This window comes from Artemia sp. Qi Xiang Cuo, chromosome 2 (assembly GCF_049724085.1).
Source record: "Artemia sp. Qi Xiang Cuo chromosome 2, ASM4972408v1, whole genome shotgun sequence".
NCBI classification, from domain to species: Eukaryota; Metazoa; Arthropoda; class Branchiopoda; order Anostraca; family Artemiidae; genus Artemia; species Artemia sp. Qi Xiang Cuo.
This window is the reverse complement of record NC_142795.1, coordinates 1-18220: the sequence shown is the minus strand read 5'-3', so window position 1 is coordinate 18220 and position 18220 is coordinate 1. Positions and strand designations below refer to the sequence as shown.

General features: G+C 38.5%; 1 protein-coding gene and 1 pseudogene across 1 annotated transcript in view; both read right to left on the bottom strand.

Moving 5' to 3' along the window:
* Positions 1-12126, bottom strand: part of UbcE2M (NEDD8-conjugating enzyme UbcE2M) — a 113586-nt gene extending 101460 nt beyond the window's left edge. The window contains exon 1 of the mRNA XM_089107926.1: positions 11968-12126. Coding sequence (XP_088964052.1) covers positions 11968-12070 — 103 coding nt within the window. The 5' untranslated portion in view covers positions 12071-12126. The remainder of the gene's footprint in view (positions 1-11967) is intronic.
* A 1678-nt stretch (positions 12127-13804) lies between these two features.
* On the bottom strand, positions 13805-15097 carry LOC148954781 (uncharacterized; annotated as a pseudogene).
* Positions 15098-18220: the final 3123 nt, after the last annotated feature.

Here is an 18220-nt window from a genome sequence, read left to right as displayed (position 1 = left end):
CTTTAACTGGGACAAGCTCAGTTGACTACTCCCTCTCAACTTATCAACATGCCAGTACAATATTTTACTATTATGCTGTCTAGCTGCTTTCTCCACTTTCTTTACATTCCTTTTGTTTTTGTGTGATCTATCTCCTCTCTATTGATTCTAGGGTAAAACATCTCTTTTTGGGAAAGACAACTTTTCTTTGGCATTCCAAAAAAAATAGCAATGGGTTTTTGGACCACCCCTTTTGGTACTGGTGCATTATGCTTGACTTAAGGCTCCTGCTGAGGGTTTGGCATAGAGAACAATGAGACTAGGCGCCTCCCAGTTGACCTATTGCTTGCCAGGCTCACATCTTCTTCCACCGGGATGTGGGCTTGGGTGAGGAATTCATTGGCTTTGTCTTTCCACCTAGTGGGTGGGCATCCTCTGGGATGCTTCCATCTGTGTAGGGTGGGGTCAAAGTTGAATGAGACCCATGCTGGGGCGTCACGTGACATGCAAAGGAGGTAGCCGTACCACCAAACAGTATACTGGGCGAGCTGTGTTGAGAAAGGAGTTTGAGTGGTACATGACAGGAGAGTCTGGTTGCTAACAAAGTCAGTCCAGTGAAGTCTTTTGATTCTTTGGAGATGTTTTGTCTGTGTGACATCAACGGTGCTGAGGATAGATTTTGCAGCTGGCCACGTCTCTGCTCCATACAGCAGGAAAGTGCTGACTGACACATTGTAAGTGTGCATTTTGGTAAAGCAGCTTATGTTTGGCTTTTTCCAGATGCTGCTAAGCCTCCCAACAAATGCTGAAGCTTTGGCAATTCGAGATGTAAGCTCTTTTGTGATCAAGCCACTGTTTGACAGAACAGATCCCAGGTAAGTGAAGTCTTCAACCACATCTACTCAGTTACTTCCAATGTTGACTTCCTTTACAGTGGAATGGGACGTGGGGGGCTCAAGGAGCATAACTTTGGTTTTCTGCCAGTTGATCTTCAGTCCAACTTTTGAAGCTTCTTCTGAGAACACCTGGAGAGCTTTGGTGACCTTTTTGACAGTGCTCACAACTAGCGCTATGTTGTTGGCAAAGTCAGCATCAGAGAGTAGCCAGTCTCCAAACTGAAGGCAATTTGTTGTGCTGGTCATAACATGGTCTATGATGCAGTTGAAAAGCTTGGGAGCAGCAGCACAACCTTGCCAGATGCCAGTCTTCACTGAGAATGTGGGACTGCGTCTTCCATTAACTTGCACGCAGCTTTCTAAACCCTCATACAGCTTTTTAAAAAGTGAGCAATATTTCTTGGGTAGACCCATAGTTCTTATTATCGGCCAAAGTGAACAGCAATCAACAGATTCAAAGGCAGCCTTAAAGTCCATGAATGCAATGTATGCTTTTTGGTGGAACTCTTGCATCTTCTCAATCAACTGGTGCATTATGCAGGCACTGCTATATACTGTATGTGGAATATCAAACAGGAAATGCTACAGTCAAACAAGAGAAACAGATACCTGGTACCAAAACAGTTGTTAGAGTGGAATTGATCTAATATGAATGTTAAAATTACAATTTGAGACTTGCCCAAGACAGAAAAAGAGGCAGTTGAATTTTTACAGGATAAGGGGTTATTGCCTGAGACAAAAAAAGAGTGCAAAAATGGACACACCATGACTCTATACTTGTATGAGAAGCATATTGGACAATATTGAAGGTGTTGTGTACTGCAATGTAAGCAAAAAGTCAGTTTGCATGTCAATATAAAGGGGCATAATTGTAACTTGTAATTCTTATTATTTTGTTCATAAACCATTTTAACCTCCTGTCTCTCCTGTTTGACATTCCACATATAGTACATAGTAATGCCTGCATAATGCACCAGTACCCCCCCCCTTTTTTACTACAGTATGATGCAATGTGAGGGCAGTAAAAAGAACCCTGCCTTCCTGGTCAAATTTTTACCAATAATTTGTCAGCATATATTAAAAATGTGGTCTCCATTTTGAAAAGCAATTGAAAAGAAGAATTATATTTAATATTTATGATTTATAGAATAAATACTAAGCAAAAACAGTTACATTTCTAGAATCAGAAGAAAATCAGCTCTCTGTTAATATGTGAATAAAACTGAAACACTAAAAGGATATATACATCAAAATAGGATAATAGGTATTTACAAAAAGAGGTCCCTGTAGGCAGGGGTGTCCTAAGACTCATTTCATTGGGGGGGGGGGAATCTTTGTAAATTTTATATGAATTGATACCTGATTTCTACCAAATTTTCTGCAGAAATCAAGAATTTTGCTACATTTTGGGCAATTTTGCAAAATTTCTGCCTTTGGGAAAAATTTTACCAAATACTAAAACTATTGGAGGGGCAGCATGCCCCTGCCTGCCCCCACCCCCTTGGGATGCCCCTGCCTGTAGGTAAGTCAATAAACTTATAATTTCAAGTGTTTGATCTTCAATTATTTTAATAGGCTAATAACCATATTGATACATAGCTTAGCTTGAATTTTTAGCTATTCATTGCTACAAAGGTTTTACTGCTACAACACAGAAGGCTTTACCACTTTCATTGGAAGTTTGTTCTACATTTGGGCAAGATTAAAGAAGAAAAATTTACATCAAGAACTTTGAATGAACTCTCTCTGAAAATAACCCAAAAGTTCATTATTTTGTGAATGACACAAAAAGTTATTTATTTTATTTCATATAAATATGCTAGTTTCAATTTTATTATTTTAGTATTTCTACTGAAGATGGATGCTGTATATGTGACCAAAATATCTGGACTTTTGTACCTGTTTTTTCACTGTCTAAATAAATGGATTTATCCCCATTTGAAAGTTTATTTGTTCATAATTGGATACTGGTTTTTTACTCTATGTTAACTCAGCATTAACTCCTCTCTATTAACTCAGATAATAGGCCTGTTCTTTTGCACTAAGATCTTACATCTTTCTGCAAAGATTTCTGTTCTTTTCTTTTATTTTTGTTCTAGGATCTTACAGCCCACTGATATTAGAAAAAAGTGTGAAGTACACCATCTTTCTGCCATATAGAACAATGATGGTAGAACTCTGATGAATTACTTGTCATTATTCATAGACTGCTGATCAGAGCAGGATGGTGAAAGACATTTGCAAAAGAACACTATAAGATCTTAGTGCTAAGATTTCACTTTTAAGTGTTCTTTGTGAAAAGATGTAAGATCTTAGCACAAAGAAGAATAAAAGAATGGCCCTAATGACATTTCAGTAAATTTTTACCAAATCATATTATTGACTTACAAATAAAGTGAATATACCACTCAATGCTTTTTTTTTATGCTCTTTCCAAATAGGCTATGTTAATCACTTTTGTCACAAATGAATTTTACCTCCACCCCTATATATACCAATTCCTGATATATGTTTGCACAATGGGGGGGGGGGGCAAATTTTATTTATGATTTAAATGGTAGGTAGGCTAAGTTTATGACTTACCCCACCCTCCGAATGTATAAATATATAGGCCTACACGGAATTGAGATGTAGGGGTGGGGGTAAAAAAAATTTCTGACAAAAATGATTATTAAATCTGGAAAGAGCATAAAAAGGTAAATTTCTAACAAATCATATTATTGAGTTAGGAATAAAGTGAATATACCACTTGATACCTTTTTTAGGCTGATTACAAATATAATAATCATTTCTATTGGAAATGAATTTCAGCCCCCCCTATATACCAATTCAGGGTATATATTTCTACATTAGCGGGGTGGGGACAAATTTTATTTCTGATGTAAATGGGAGGTAAATTTAAACTTTACCCCCACCCCACCCCCCCCCCTAAGGTAGAAATATATACCCTGAATTGGCATATATAGGGGGGGGGCTGAAATTCATTTCCAATAGAAATGATTATTGGTAAAATTCTACTTTAGTTACTTTTGGCTATCTTGGAAAGGAGTTGGGTTAGGAAAATGAAACTTTCAGGGATGGATGTACATGCTAAGGTTTGTCCCGGGACGGTACTTTGAAGTACCCACCTCCAATCATCCCCCCCTCTATATAATGGTAAATTACTGCACATTATTAGTTGTTTTTAACTCATATTTCATCCTATATTACTATCATAAATATAAATCACTGCTTACCTTACACAACTTCTGCTTTTAACCTTGTTCATTAAAATATATTCCAAAATCCTATTTAAATCCTAAGCCATTTAATTTTCAAACCATGCTGACTTTCTTTATGGTATATGAAACCCAGTTAGTTGTGATGTCACACTTGCCTTATCAGACACCCTTACCCTTAAGGGTAGCAGGCACATGCCAAACGACTCTGTTGATAAGACCATTTAAACTGTATTAATTAGGGAAAGGATTTCACAAGAGAGATCAGTAAAAATAACCTAATCCTTTTTAGAGGACAAATTATGTCAGAGGAAGATGTTTAGGAAGCATTAATAGATAGAGTGCTAAAAACATCAGAATCGACTTCAGAGGACACGTTATATCACGGGAAGAGGTTTTTAAAATCCCCCTTCCCCCCAAACTCAAAATTTCCAAAATTTTAATTTAGAATCTTTTAAATATTTCTAAAGCACTAAAAGATGGAGCGCTACAAGTTTCAGAATTGACTTCAGAGGACACGTTATATCACGGGAAGAGGGTTTTAAAATCCCCCTTCCACCCAAACTCAAAATTTACCAAAATTATATTTTACAATCTTTTTATATATTTCTAAAACTCTAATAGATAGAGTGCTAAAAACATCAGAAATCAGAATCGACTTCAGAGGACACGTTATATCACGGGAAGTGGTTTTGAAAATCCCTCTTCCTCCCAAACTAAAAATTTTCCAAAATTCTACTTTAGAAGCTTTTTAAATATTTCTAAAGCGCTAAGACATAGAGTGCTAAAAACATCAGAATCGACTTCAGAGGACACGTTATATCACGGGAAGAGGTTTTTAAAATCCCCCGTTCCCCCACACTCAAAACTTTCCAAAATTATACTTTCGAAGATTTTTTCAATAGTTCTAAAGATCTAAGAGATAGAGTCCTAAAATCATCAGAATCGACTTCAGAGGACACTTTATATCACGGGAAGTGGTTTTGAAAATCCCCCTTCCCCCCAAACTCAAAAATTACCAAAATTTTACTTTAGTATGTTTTTTAAATATTTCTAAAGCTCTAAGACATAGAGAGCTAAAAGATTCAGAATCGACTTCAGAGGACACGTTATATCACGGGAAGAGGTTTTTAAAATCCCCCTTCCCCCCAAACTCAAAATTTTCCAAAATTCTACTTTAGAAGCTTTTTTAAATATTTCTAAAGCGCTAAGACATAGAGTTCTAAAAAACTCAGAATCGACTTCAGAGGACACGTTATATCACGGGAAGAGGTTTTTAAAACCCCCTTCTTCCCAAACTCAAAATTTTCTAAAATTCTACTTTAGGAGCTTTTTAAATATTTCTAAAGCGCTAAAACATAGAGTGCTACGGGAAGAGGTTTTGAAAATCCTCCTTCAAGGAGGATTTTCAAAGCACTCTACGGGAAGAGGTTTTGAAAATCCTCCTTCCCCCCAAACTCAAAATTTTCAAAAATTCTACTTTAGAAGGTTTTTAAATATTTCTAAAGCACTAAGACATAGAGCGCTAGAAATATCGGAATCGACTTCAGAGGAAAAATTATGTTATGGGAAGATGTTTTGAAAATCCCCCTTCCCCCCAAACTCAAAATTTTCCAAAAATCTACTTTAGAAGCTTTTAAAATATTTCTAAAGCACTAATAGATAGAGTGCTAAAAACATCAGAATCGAATTCAGAGGACAAGTTATATCACGGGAAGAGGTTTTTAAAATCCCCCTTCCCCCCAAACTCAAAATTTTCCAAAATTCTACTTTAGAAGCTTTTTTTAAATATTTCTAAAGCACCAATAGATAGAGCGCTACAAGTTTCAGAATCGACTTCAGAGGACACGTTATATCACGGGGAGAGGTTTTTAAAATCCCCCTTCCCCCCAAACTCAAAATTTTCAAAAATTATACTTTATAAGCTTTTTTAAATATGTCTAAAGTTCTAATACCTATAGTACTACCCCCTTCAGAATCAACTTCAGAGGACACGGTATATCATGTGAAGAGGTTTATAAACTCCCCCGTCGCCCCAAACTCAAAATTTTCTAAAATTATACTTTAGGATCTATTTTAATATTTCTCACGCGCTAAAACATAGAGTGCTACGGGAAGAGGTTTTGAAAATCCTCCTTCAAGGAGGATTTTCAAAGCACTCTACGGGAAGAGGTTTTGAAAATCCTCCTTCCCCCCAAACTCAAAATTTTCCAAAATTCTACTTTAGAAGTTTTTTTTAATATTTCTAAAGCGCTAAGACATAGAGCGCTAGAAATATCGGAATCGACTTCAGAGGAAAAATTATGTTATGGGAAGAGGTTTTTAAAATCCCCCTTCCCCCCAAACTCAAAAATTTCCAAAATTTTACTTTCGAAGCTTTTTTCAATAGTTCTAAAGCGCTAAGACATAGAGTGCTAAAAACATCAGAATCGACTTCAGAGGACACGTTATATCACGGGAAGTTGTTTTTAAAATCCCCCTTCCACCCAAACTCAAAATTTTCAAAAATTATACTTTAGAAGCTTTTTAAATATTTCTAAAGCGCTAAGACATAGAGTGATAAAAACATCAGAATCGACATCAGAGGACACGTTATATCACGGGAAGAGGTTTTTTAAATCCCCCTTCCCCCCAATCTCAAAATTTTCTAAAATTCTGCTTTAGTAGCTTTTTAAATATTTCTAAAGCTCTAAGACATTGAGTGCTAAAAACATGAGAATCGACTTCAGTGGACACGTTATTTCACGGGATGTTGTTTTTAAAATCCCCCTTCCTCCCAAACTCAAAATTTTCAAAAATTATACTTTAGAAGCTTTCTAAATATTTCTAAAGCGCTAAGACATAGAGTGCTAAAAACATCAGAATCGACTTCAGAGGACACTTTATATCACAGGAAGAGGGTTTTACAATCCCCCTTCACCCCTAACTCAAAAATTTCAAAAATTCTACTTTAGTAGCTTTCTAAATATTTCTAAAGCTGTAATAGATATAGTGCTAAAAACATCAGAATCAACTTCAGAGGACACGTGATATCACGGGAAGAGGTTTTGAAAATCCCCCTTCCCCCCAAACTCAAAATTTTCCAAAAATCTACTTTAGAAGCTTTTTAAATATTTATAAAGCACTAATAGATAGAGTGCTAAAAACATCAGAATCGACGAGGATATTTACATCTGTTAAGAAGCGACTATTTCAAATGCAGGAAAAACCCATACTAAGTTGACCTATCTTTCCAATATATTCATAACCCAATTCACTGTTATGTTTGTTCAACTATTCCCGCCTTTTAACAATGAAACAATTAATTAAAGCCGCAATAGATATTACGAGTTACAGCTTCAGTCTGTAAATGACAATTATTGAGATATGTCTTGCAACTTTTGTGAAATAAATTTCTGTGGTGGTATCGTTCAATTTTTTACTGTTGAGGCAGTCTTAGAGTTGTATTAAAACCATTGCATGTTATTGAGAAGCAGGAATTGCGATATTTGTGGCCAGATTTGTGTAAAATATAGAAATTTGTTCCGTTGCCAGAAGTCTAGGCTTATACCTATCCGAGGTGGCCGTGAATATTCTCAGGTTAAGTGTAATTTTTCAAAATCGATCTATGACAAAATATGGATGGCTCGTTCACACCTTTCTGAGCTAGAAAATTTCTGTTTTTTGAGGATTTGACTTCAAATACCGCCTCCAAGGAAGGATTTCATGATCAACAATGTTACTTGTTGTAAACAAACCTTTGTGGATTGGAGCCCGTTCTGCAGAGAGGTTTGTATGTACATATGTCATTCAAACTTCGCTCCTTTGGGAGGAGAAGGAGTCATTGTTGAGATAGATGAAGCCCATTTTGGGAAGCGTAAATATAATAGTGGTCGGATTGTCAAGGGTAAATGGGTATTTGGTGGAATAGAGCAAGGAACTGGTAATTCATTCATGGTTTATGTGCTGGATAGAAGTAGTGCCACATTGTTGGGAATTATCCAAAACCAAATCTTGCCAGGGACAACAATTATCAGTGACTGTTGGAGGGCCTACAATTGCCTGGCTAGCCAGGGCTATCAGCATTTACACGTCAACCACAGCATAAATTTTGCTGACCCTGCAACAGGTGCTCACACACAAAACATCGTAAGACACTGGCATGACGTTCGAGACAATATACCCAAATATGGCAGAAGAGAAGAACATATGGAATGATATCTGGCAGAGCACTATTTCAAAAAAAAAAATTCAATCTCCTTGAGAATGCACCATTTCATGAAACATATATTGGAGCTTTATAACCCCAACCAATTTGTTTTTTATGGGTATTATTTACTAATTAATGTTTAAAACGTTGTAACAGAAAATTTGGCAATTTACAGTATCTAACCCCATTTGTTCTTAAAGCAATTCAAATGTTTTTGTCCAAATAGTTTAGTGTAGCAATCTTCATTCTTGAAGCTACGAGACGTTATTAAAGTGTAAATAGGGAGAGGGGGCAGAAGTAAATATTTGACTATAGATTATTCGGTACTTGTGCATTATAAATAATCCACCACTGTACACGAAAGAAGTTAAGTTTGATTACTGGTAATGAAATAAAATAAAATAGGATGAAAATATAATAGTTTAGAAACAAATTTGGGCTATATATTTGCCCTTTCGGGGGTGGGGGGGAAATCAGAGCATATATTAAATACGTAACCTAACCCAGGTACCTTTTTCCCTCCCTAAACCCAAAAAAACCACAGTTTAAATATTGTAAACGCAATAAGAAATCACGCTTTGCGATCCATTTGTCTAACAAATACCCGTTTGTCTGGTTTCATTGTACAGTCTATAGTGGTGGGCTATTTATAATGCACAAGTACCAAATAATCTATATTCGTTTTTATTATTTTTTTTGGAAACCCCTTAACATTTTGAGTTGGGTAACCACATAAAACATATTCAAATAGCTTAATCCTATAATGTTGAAAAATTTTGCTTTTCTTTTTTACATCCGCAATTTAAAATATGTAAAAAATGCTGGAACTTATATAAAAATTTTCTTTCGAGGGTGCGAAGGTTAGTTGAAAGGAGATTTGATAGCGGGGGAGGGGGTGGGTGGGGGCGGTGGTCAGCAACCTGCTCGCGGTGCCCCTGCTTATACTAATCTAAGCTGACCATTTCGTTGCAACGTGTTGCACCGGAATAATACTCTAAAATCTGGTTGATAAATTGCCTGTGTAACAAATTTGTCTGAGTTTCGTAAAAGGGAAACAACCCCTAAAAGTAAAAGATTTTAATAAAACTCATACCATCAAATTTGTGGTTCTTGGCGAATACCCGCCGGAAAATCCCCCGGAAAATACTTCCCGCAGAAAATACCCCCCTCCCCACGAGAAATACCCTCACGGAAAATCCCCCCACCCCCCAAAAAAATACCCCCGGGGAAAATAAGGCGTTTCAAATTTAAAATTATCAACCAGATTTTAGAGTATGTAGGGGGAAGGGGATGAAAGGGAATGGGGATTTCTAAAAATTTGAGTAACCTTTAAAAATTTGTGAGTTATAGCAACGGAACCTTGCAAAATAGATCTTCTGTTTAAATGAAGTACAACAAAATTGTTTTCAGCTTCAAAATTTTTCTCAATCCCAACTTATAAGGTTTTAAATATATGCAAATACATTTCCTAAAGTTTGGAAATAAAACATTGATATGGCTTAAAATTCTACTCAAATAACTGAAATTGCATTTTCAGAACTATAGCCAGAGAAAAAGAAACTGATAACTGAAAATTAAGGTAAAATGTTGTTTTGTCAAAATTTCAATGGGTACTGGGTATTTCAAAAACATCTTCCAATGACATAAAAAACATCTTCCCGTAACATACATTGTCCTCTAAAGTTGATTCTGATGTTTGTAGCGCTCTATGTCTTAGCGCTTTAGAAATATTTAAAAAGCTCCTAAAGTAGAATTTTAGAAAATTTTGAGTTTGGGGGGAAGGGGATTTTAAAAGCCTCTTCCCGTGATATAACGTGTCCTCTGAAGTCGATTCTGATGTTTTTAGCACTCTATCTATTAGTGATTTAGAAATATTTAAAAATCTTATAAAATAAAATTTTGAGTTTGGGAGTAAGGGGGATTTTCAAAACCTCTTCCCGTGATATCCCGTGTCCTCTGAAGTCGATTCTGATGTTTTTATTACTCTATCTATTAGTGCTTTAGAAATATTTTAAAAGCTTCTAAAGTAGCTTTTTGGAAAATTTTGAGTTTGGGAGGAAGGGGGATTTTCAAAACCTCTTCCCGTGATATAACGTGTCCTCTGAAGTCGATTCTGATGTTTTTAGCGCTCAATCTCTTAGCGCTTTAGAAATATTTAAAAACCTTCTAAAGTATAATTTTGGAAAATTTTGAGTTTGGGTGGAAGGGGGATTTTAAAAACCACTTCCCGTGATATAACGTGTCCTCTGAAGTCGATTCTGATGTTTTTAGCACTCTATCTATTAGAGCTTTAGAAATATTTAAAAAGCTTTTAAATTAAAATTTTGGAAAATTTTGAGTTAGGGGGGAAGGGGGATTTTAAAACCCTCTTCCCGTGATATAACGTGTCCTCTGAAGTCAATTCTGAAACTTGTAGCGCTCTATCTATTAGTGCTTTATAAATATTTAAAATCTTCTAAAGTAAAATTTTGTAAATTTTGAGTTTGGGTGGAAGGGGGATTTTAAAAACCTCTTTCCGTGATATAACGTGTCCTCTGAAGTCGATTCTGATGTTTTTAGCACTTTATCTATTAATGCTTCCTAAACATCTTCCTATGACATAATTTGTCCTCTAAAAAGGATTAGGTTATTTTTACTGATCTCTCTTGTGAAATCCTTTCCCTAAATAATACAGTTTAAATGGTCTTATCAACAGAGTCGTTTGGCATGTGCCTGCTACCCTTAAGGGTAAGGGTGTCTGATAAGGCAAGTGTGACATCACAACTAACCGGGTTTCATATACCATAAAGAAAGTCAGCATGGTTTGAAAATTAAATGGCTTAGGATTTAAATAGGATTTTGGAATATATTTTAATGAACAAGGTTAAAAGCAGAAGTTGTGTAAGGTAAGCAGTGATTTATATTTATGATAGTAATATAGGATGAAATATGAGTTAAAAACAACTAGTAATGTGCAGTAATTTACCATTATATAGAGGGGGGGATGAGTGGAGGGGGGTACTTCAAAGTACCTTCCCGGGACAAACCTTAGCATGTACATCCATCCCTGAAAGTTTCATTTTCCTAACCCAACTCCTTTCCAAGATAGCCAAAAGTAACTAAAGTAGAATTTTACCTGATTATTATATGGAAAATCCTTAAATTTGCTCCAAGCTGCAATTTAAGGTAATATTCATAATCAGCATAAAAAAGGCATCAAATGGTGTATTCACTTTATTCCTAACTCATACCCATAAAAAAAGGCATTGAGTGGTATATTCACTTTATTTTTAAGTCAATAATATGATTTGATAAAAATTTCCCAATGTTTCTTCTCCTCTGAATTAAAAATAAAGCTTTTCAATAACATCCCTATCTACAGTCTTAACTTTCTTCCCTGAGACAAAACCAACAACTTCACAGTTTTTTGAAATTATTCTAACCATCTTCCACATTGTCAAATTTTAAACTCTCAAGTTGAATATTGGTTTTTTACCATAGTCTAATCTAGGGTTTCTTTCTGGAAAGTGGCAATACTAAAGTGATATCTTTCTAGGGTATAATGCAGCTTCTGAAATTTCCATTCATCTAACCCTACTAGTTTCCAAGGTAGTTAAAAAACCCTTAAATAAGAATTTTGCCGAGGCTAGACCTAATTGAAATCTTATATCTCCAATTTTACCTAGGCTACATAGGACTTGCCTACCTTTTTGAATTCTTAAATGAGCAGCTGAAGCTTTCTTTTGAATCGGCCTTCCTGATAAATCTCCTTCTTTCCTTTGGTTTTTTAAGGTAAAGAGTTTAATCATGTTTATAGCCTAGGCTGAATTATATTTTTGTTGCTTATCTTGCTTTCTTCCCCTTGCAGCAATATTGCCAAATTCTGAAAAAAAACAGGTTCTTTGAAAAACACGCCAAAATAAGCCAGCTTTAAAAATAAAAATGAGCCAGTGAAAAATAATCCAGACTTATAAGTTTTGCCCCTAAGCTAACTCTACTATTACCTTACTTGCTTATCCTTTTACGCCCTGTCAGCGGTGGATCTAGAGCCAAATCTTGGGGGGCATCGACTAAGGGCGTAAATGTCGCCCAAGCTTCAGATTTATGTAATGTTGATGTGTCAATATCGCTTTAGTCAGACCAGTTGGACTGTTCTAGGGTTTAACCCCAGGAAAATACTTCCCCCCACGAAAAATAGCCCTCCTGTGGAAATTATGATTTTCCAAATTTGAGAATTTTATTTGAATTATATTTTATGGATGAGGATTATCATGGGATTAATTTTTTCCATATGGAAAAAGAATTTAAAATTAAAAATAAAAAAGATTCCAAGTCCACTGGTCTCCTTCCACCATATTAATCCTTTAAAGAGAAGGTGTCACGAGGGCGCTACCCTCACTGATTGTGGCCTGGCTGCTCATGAGTCATTTAAACGTATCCAAACTTGTTAATCGTATGAATAATCCCATATTCGTATTTTTTAAAAGATATTTAACACGGATGTTTCGACACTTAAAAGGAACTTAAAGTTTTTTATTTTTGAACGAATGAGCCCCCTGCCAATTTTCTAGGACCTTTATTTCGATACGATCACTTCTGGGAAAAACTTGGACCATTGAAACGTACCCCATTTGGTGTCATAACGTCCCCATCCCTATGCTAAGATTCACCACCCTTCCTAAGTAATAGGTTAATTACTCCCAACATTATGAAGGAAACTATTTCAGTTAAAAAGTTCAGGAAATAAGTCCATTTTCAAGTAGGTCTGGGTACCACTGAGGAGGTCTTTGTAATTCTTATAGCCTTTCTTGAGATCGTCCAAATTCTTGCCATGAACAGTTGCTGGCATTAACAATGACAGTTTTGCGGCATTAGCAAAATGGAAGCCAAATATTTTCGTGAAATCACGTAGCATGACATACGGGGCCTGGATGAATGACGCCATCCCATAGTAGTATCCTCGATCCATATTTGGTACTACTCTTCGGTAGACAGAGCGCGAGGCTATTTGTGGTTGGACAACTTTCATGGCAACATCAATTTCTTCCGCCATATTGTCGACTTCCGTATAAAGACCGGAGCACGGTTTCTGCATCGGCTCGCATTTCCTTTAATGTTACTTTTACATTGCTAATGAGTCATAAAGCTCTGACAAGATCACCGTCCTTTTGTTGAAGTGACTCTGACAATGGTTTCGTAACAGCCGAAAAAAAATTCAAACAAACCAGTCCGATCAATGTGTCTGATTTCTCAATGCTGGAACGTAGTACACTTGTTTTCCTGCTTGCCTTCGGGTCCTACCAACCTTGCATCTTCTGCTGATTAAAAATAAACGACGAGAAGGAATCCAAAAACCAGCAAATTGCCTCACGCATGTGTACAAATCTTGTGGTGCAAAGACTAAAAAGGGCCTCGGCTTTAGCATTATCTGACATCAGATGTTTCTTCAGAAGCTGCTTGGCACTCGAACCGCAATGAGAGATTGTTTCTTGTACGACATCTTGAAAATTCCGTAGAATTAGGACGAAAACTATCTTCGAGCATTAAAGACTGGTGGCATGGCTCACACAATAAAAATAATCAGCTAGGGGATTTTGACGCTTTATTACACCAGCAACGTCATTTACCAAGCTTGAAATGATAGTGGCTTTGTCATCACCTTGGCCGACGTACTTTGTCATGAGTAAGCTCGATTTGATGCCTTCATATAAAATTAGCTCGCTGAGTCTTTTGCTGTAAAGTCTGTCTTCATTGTTTTGGCTGGTGTTGGCCTCTTTATCTGCAAAGAGCCCCGATAAGGTTTGAAAGGCGTCGACTATGGCAACAGGATCTTCTCGGATTACGTGACCCTTTTCCGATTTGTATACATAACGACAAACAACTACTATGAGTTGCCTTGTCTCTCTATCGGTGGATTCGTCAGCAAGGAGACACCGAACTTTTACGGTGTTTACCTTTCTGACTACTTGAGACTTGATAAGTTCTCCAATCGTCCCGATTAGTTTATTTTGGATCTCCTTACTAGTATATTTTACGTTTTCAGGTGCAGTACTTAGAAGTCATTGAAGCCATAAATCACCCCCAAGAACAAGATACTGAAGTAGATGACGAAAATTTCTAACATTTTCTACTGCGACTTCATTAGGGCATTGGCTATCAAGTTTACAATTGTTCCGGTGGCCGCCAAGGGGAAAATTCTTCACCCCACAAAGTGTAAGTGTTTCTACAATGCTTGAGATGAGTTCACGGTTCTGGTGTATTTGTTTTAGTCCTTCGCAGTGCAAACCATTCCTGACATCTTGACTGCCTTGCTTGAACGAAGTTAATAGTGCAGTAGCTCTATCATGACAATGCATGTGAAACTGTGACTCGGCATGGCGTATAAGTGCATAATCTCTTCCAATCAGTTTTTAGTGGTCCTTCAGAGGTTTTAAGACGAGCCGACCCATTAAATGGCCCCCTCCACTACTCCCCGACAAATCCGACCACCCTCCACCGCTATCGAAGGCCCTCATCGTGACACAAATACTGCACCAAATTTCCCTCGTGCTCTTGGCGATGGCTTGCCATAGGAAAAGGATATCGAGCAATAAGCCAGATGTTAAGTCGACGAGTAACTTCACTCCCCTTTTGTCTCTGTATTGAAGTCGGAAGTTCAGCTTGGTTCACTGGCTTAAATCTTTCACTTAGAAAAATAAATCCATTTCTCCCGAAGATAGTTGTTTTTTTTCTTTAAGGATCACTGTGAAACCAAAGTCAGAAAAGAGCGCGAAGCTTGAGTCAAGCGAAGAGGTAGTATTGCTACTTGACTGTGTCGTTTGCCTCTGCTGCACCATGGTTTTTGTATCATCCCTTGATCCTCCTTCAAACAGATCAGAACGCTGCACTTTAACAACGTCTGTATCGGATGTGGCAAAAAAGTCGGCGGTAACAGCTTGTTATCCTCGGTGGAAGAGTCAGGAAGTGTGTGTGTGTATCGGCTCTGTGTGTGTGTCGTCTCTGTGTTTGATTTGTTTCTGTTTGTTTGTCGTCTCTCTGTGTGTGTAGTCTCTGCGTGTGTGTCGTCTCTGTGTGTGTTTTGTCTCTGTGTGTGTGTGTGTCGTCTCTGTGTGTGCGTCGTCTGTTTGTGCGTGTAGCCTCTGTGTGTGTATCGTTTCTGTGTGTGTGTCGTCTCTGTGTGTGTGTCGTCTCTCTGTGTGTGTCGTCTCTGTGAGTGTCGTCTATTTGTGTGTGTTGTGTCTCTGTGTGTGTGTCGCCCCTGTATGTGTGTCGTCTCTGTGTGTGTGTCGTCTCTGTGTTTGTGTCGTCTCTGTGTGTGTGTCGACTCTGTGTGTGTTTCGTCTCTATTTGTGTGTCGTCTCTATGTGTGTCGTCACTGTGCTTGTGTCCTCTCTTTGTGTGTGTCGTCTCTGTGTGTTTTTCATCTCTGTGTGTGTGTCGTCTCTATGTGTGTGTCATCTCGTGTGTGTGTTTCGTCCCTGTGTGTGTTTAGTCTCTGTGTGTGTTTCGTCTCTGTGTGTGTGTCGTCTTTGAGTGTGTCGTATCTGTGTGTGTTTCGTCTCTCTGTGGTGTCGTCTCTGTGTAGGTCTTGTCTCTGTGCGTGTGTCGTCTCTTTGTGTGTGTCGTCTTTGTGTATGTGTAGTCTCTGTGTTTTTCGTCTCTTTTTTTGTGTCGTATCTGTGTATTTTGTCTCTCTGAGGGTCTGTCGTCTCTGTGTGTGTGTTGTCTATGTGTTTGTGTCGTCTGTGTGTGTGTCGTCCCTATATGTATGTCGTCTCTGTGTGTGTATCGTCTCTGTGTGTCGTCTCTCTGTGTGTTCCGTCTCTGTGTGTGTGTCGTCTCTGTGTGTGCATCGTCTCTGTGTGTGTCATCTCTGTGTGTGTTTAGTCTCTGTGTGTGTTTCGTCTCTGTGTATGTGTCGTCTTTGTGTGTGTCGTCTCTGTGTGTGTGTCGTCTCTCTGTGTGTGTCGTCTCTGTGTATGTATCGTCTCTGTGTGTGTGACGTCTCTGTGTGTCTGTCGTCTCTGTGTATGTGTCGTCTCTGTGTTAGTCGTGTTTTTGTGTGTGTCGTATCTGTGTATTTCGTCTCTCTGAGTGTGTGTAGTCTCTTTGGGTGTGCTGTCTATGTGTATGTGTCGTCTTTGTGTGTTTCGTCCCTGTATGTATTTCGTCTCTGTGTGTGTATCGTCTCTGTGTGTCGTCTCTCTTTGTGTTCCGTCTCTCTGTGTGTGTCGTCTCTGTGTATTTGTATCGTATGTGTGTGTGTCGTCTCAATGTGTGTGTGTTGTCTCTGTTTGTGTGTCGTCTCTGTTTGTGTGTCGTGTCTATGTTTGTGTCGTCTCTCTTTGTGTGTGTGTCGTCTCTGTGTGTGTGTCGCCTGTGTGTGTGTGTTGTTTCTCTGTTTGTGTCGTTTCTCTGTTTGTGTCGTCTCTGTTTGTGTGTGTGTCGTCTCTGTGTGTTTTTCGTCTGTGTGTGTGTGTGTTGTCTCTCTGTTTGTGTGTCGTTTCTGTGTTTGTGTCGTCTCTGTTTGTGTGTGTGTCGTCTCTGTGTGTGTTTCGTCTCTGTGTGTGTGTCGTCTCTATTTGTGTGTCGTTTCTGTGTTTGTGTCGTCTCTGTTTGTGTGTGTGTAGTCTGTGTGTTAGTGTCGTCCCTGTGTGTATGTCGTCTCTGTGTGTGTATCGTCTTTGTGTGTTGTCTCTCTGTGTGTTCGGTCTGTGTGTGTGTCGTCTCTGTGTGTGTGTCGTCTCTGTGTATGTGTATCGAATGTGTTTGTGTGTCGTCTCAATGTGTGCGTGTCGTCTCTGTTTGTGTGTCATCTCTGTTTGTGTGTCGTTTCTGTGTTTGTGTCGTCTCTGTTTGTGTGTGTGTCGTCTCTGTGTGTGTTTCGTCTCTGTGTGTGTGTCGTGTCTGAGTGTTTGTCGTCTCTGTGTGTGTGTCGTCTTTGCGTATGTAACGTCTCTTTGTGTGTGTCGTCTCATTGTGTGTGTCGTCTCTGTGTGTGTGTCGTCTATGTGTGTGTGTTGTCTCTGTGTTTGTCTCGTCTCTGTATGTGTCGTCTGTGTATGTGTGTGTGTCGTCTCTGTGTTTGTGTGGTCGCTGTGTGTGTGTCGTCTCTTTGTGTGTGTTATCTCTGTGTGTGTGTCGTCTTTGTGTGTGTGTCTTCTCTGTTTGTACGTTGTTTATATGTGTGTGTCGTCTCTCTGTGTGTGTCGTCTTTGTGTGTGTGTCGTCTCTGTGTGTGTGTGTGTGTGTCGTTTTTGTGTGTCTGTCGTCTCTGTGTGCTTTTCGTCTCTGTGTGTGTGTCGTTTTTGTGTGTTTGCCGTCTCTGTGTATTTGTCGTCTCTGTGTTTGTGTCGTTTCTGTGTGTTTGTCGTCTCTGTGTGTGTTTCAGGTCTGTACGTGTGTCGTCTCTATGTGTGTGTCATCTCTGTGTGTGTCGTCTCTGTGTTTGTGCCTCTTTGTGTGTGTGTCGTGTCTGTGCGCGTGTCTTCTTGTGTTTGTGTCTTCTCTGTGTGTGTGTCGTCTCTGTGTGTGTGTCGTCTCTGTGTGTGTGTCGTTCTGTGTCTGTAGTCTCTGTTTGTCTGTTGACTCTGAGTGTGTGTCGTCTCTATGTGTGTTTCGTCTCTGTGTGTTTGTCGTCTCTGTGTGCGTGTCGTCTCTGTGCGTGTGTCGTCTTTATGTGTATGTCGGCTAGTGTGTGTATGCTGTCTCTGTGTGTGTGTCGTCTCTGTATGTGTGTTGTCTCTGTGTGCCTGTCGTTTCTGTGTTTGTGTCGTCTCTTTGTGTGTATCGTCTGTATGTGTGTGTCGTCTCTGTGTCTGTAGTCTCTGTGCGTGTGTCGACACTGAGTGTGTGTCGTCTCTATGTGTGTTTCGTCTCTGTGTCTTTGTCGTCTCCGTGTGCGTGTCGTCTCTGTGCCTGTGACGTCTTTATGTGTATGTCGGCTCTGTGCGTGTGTT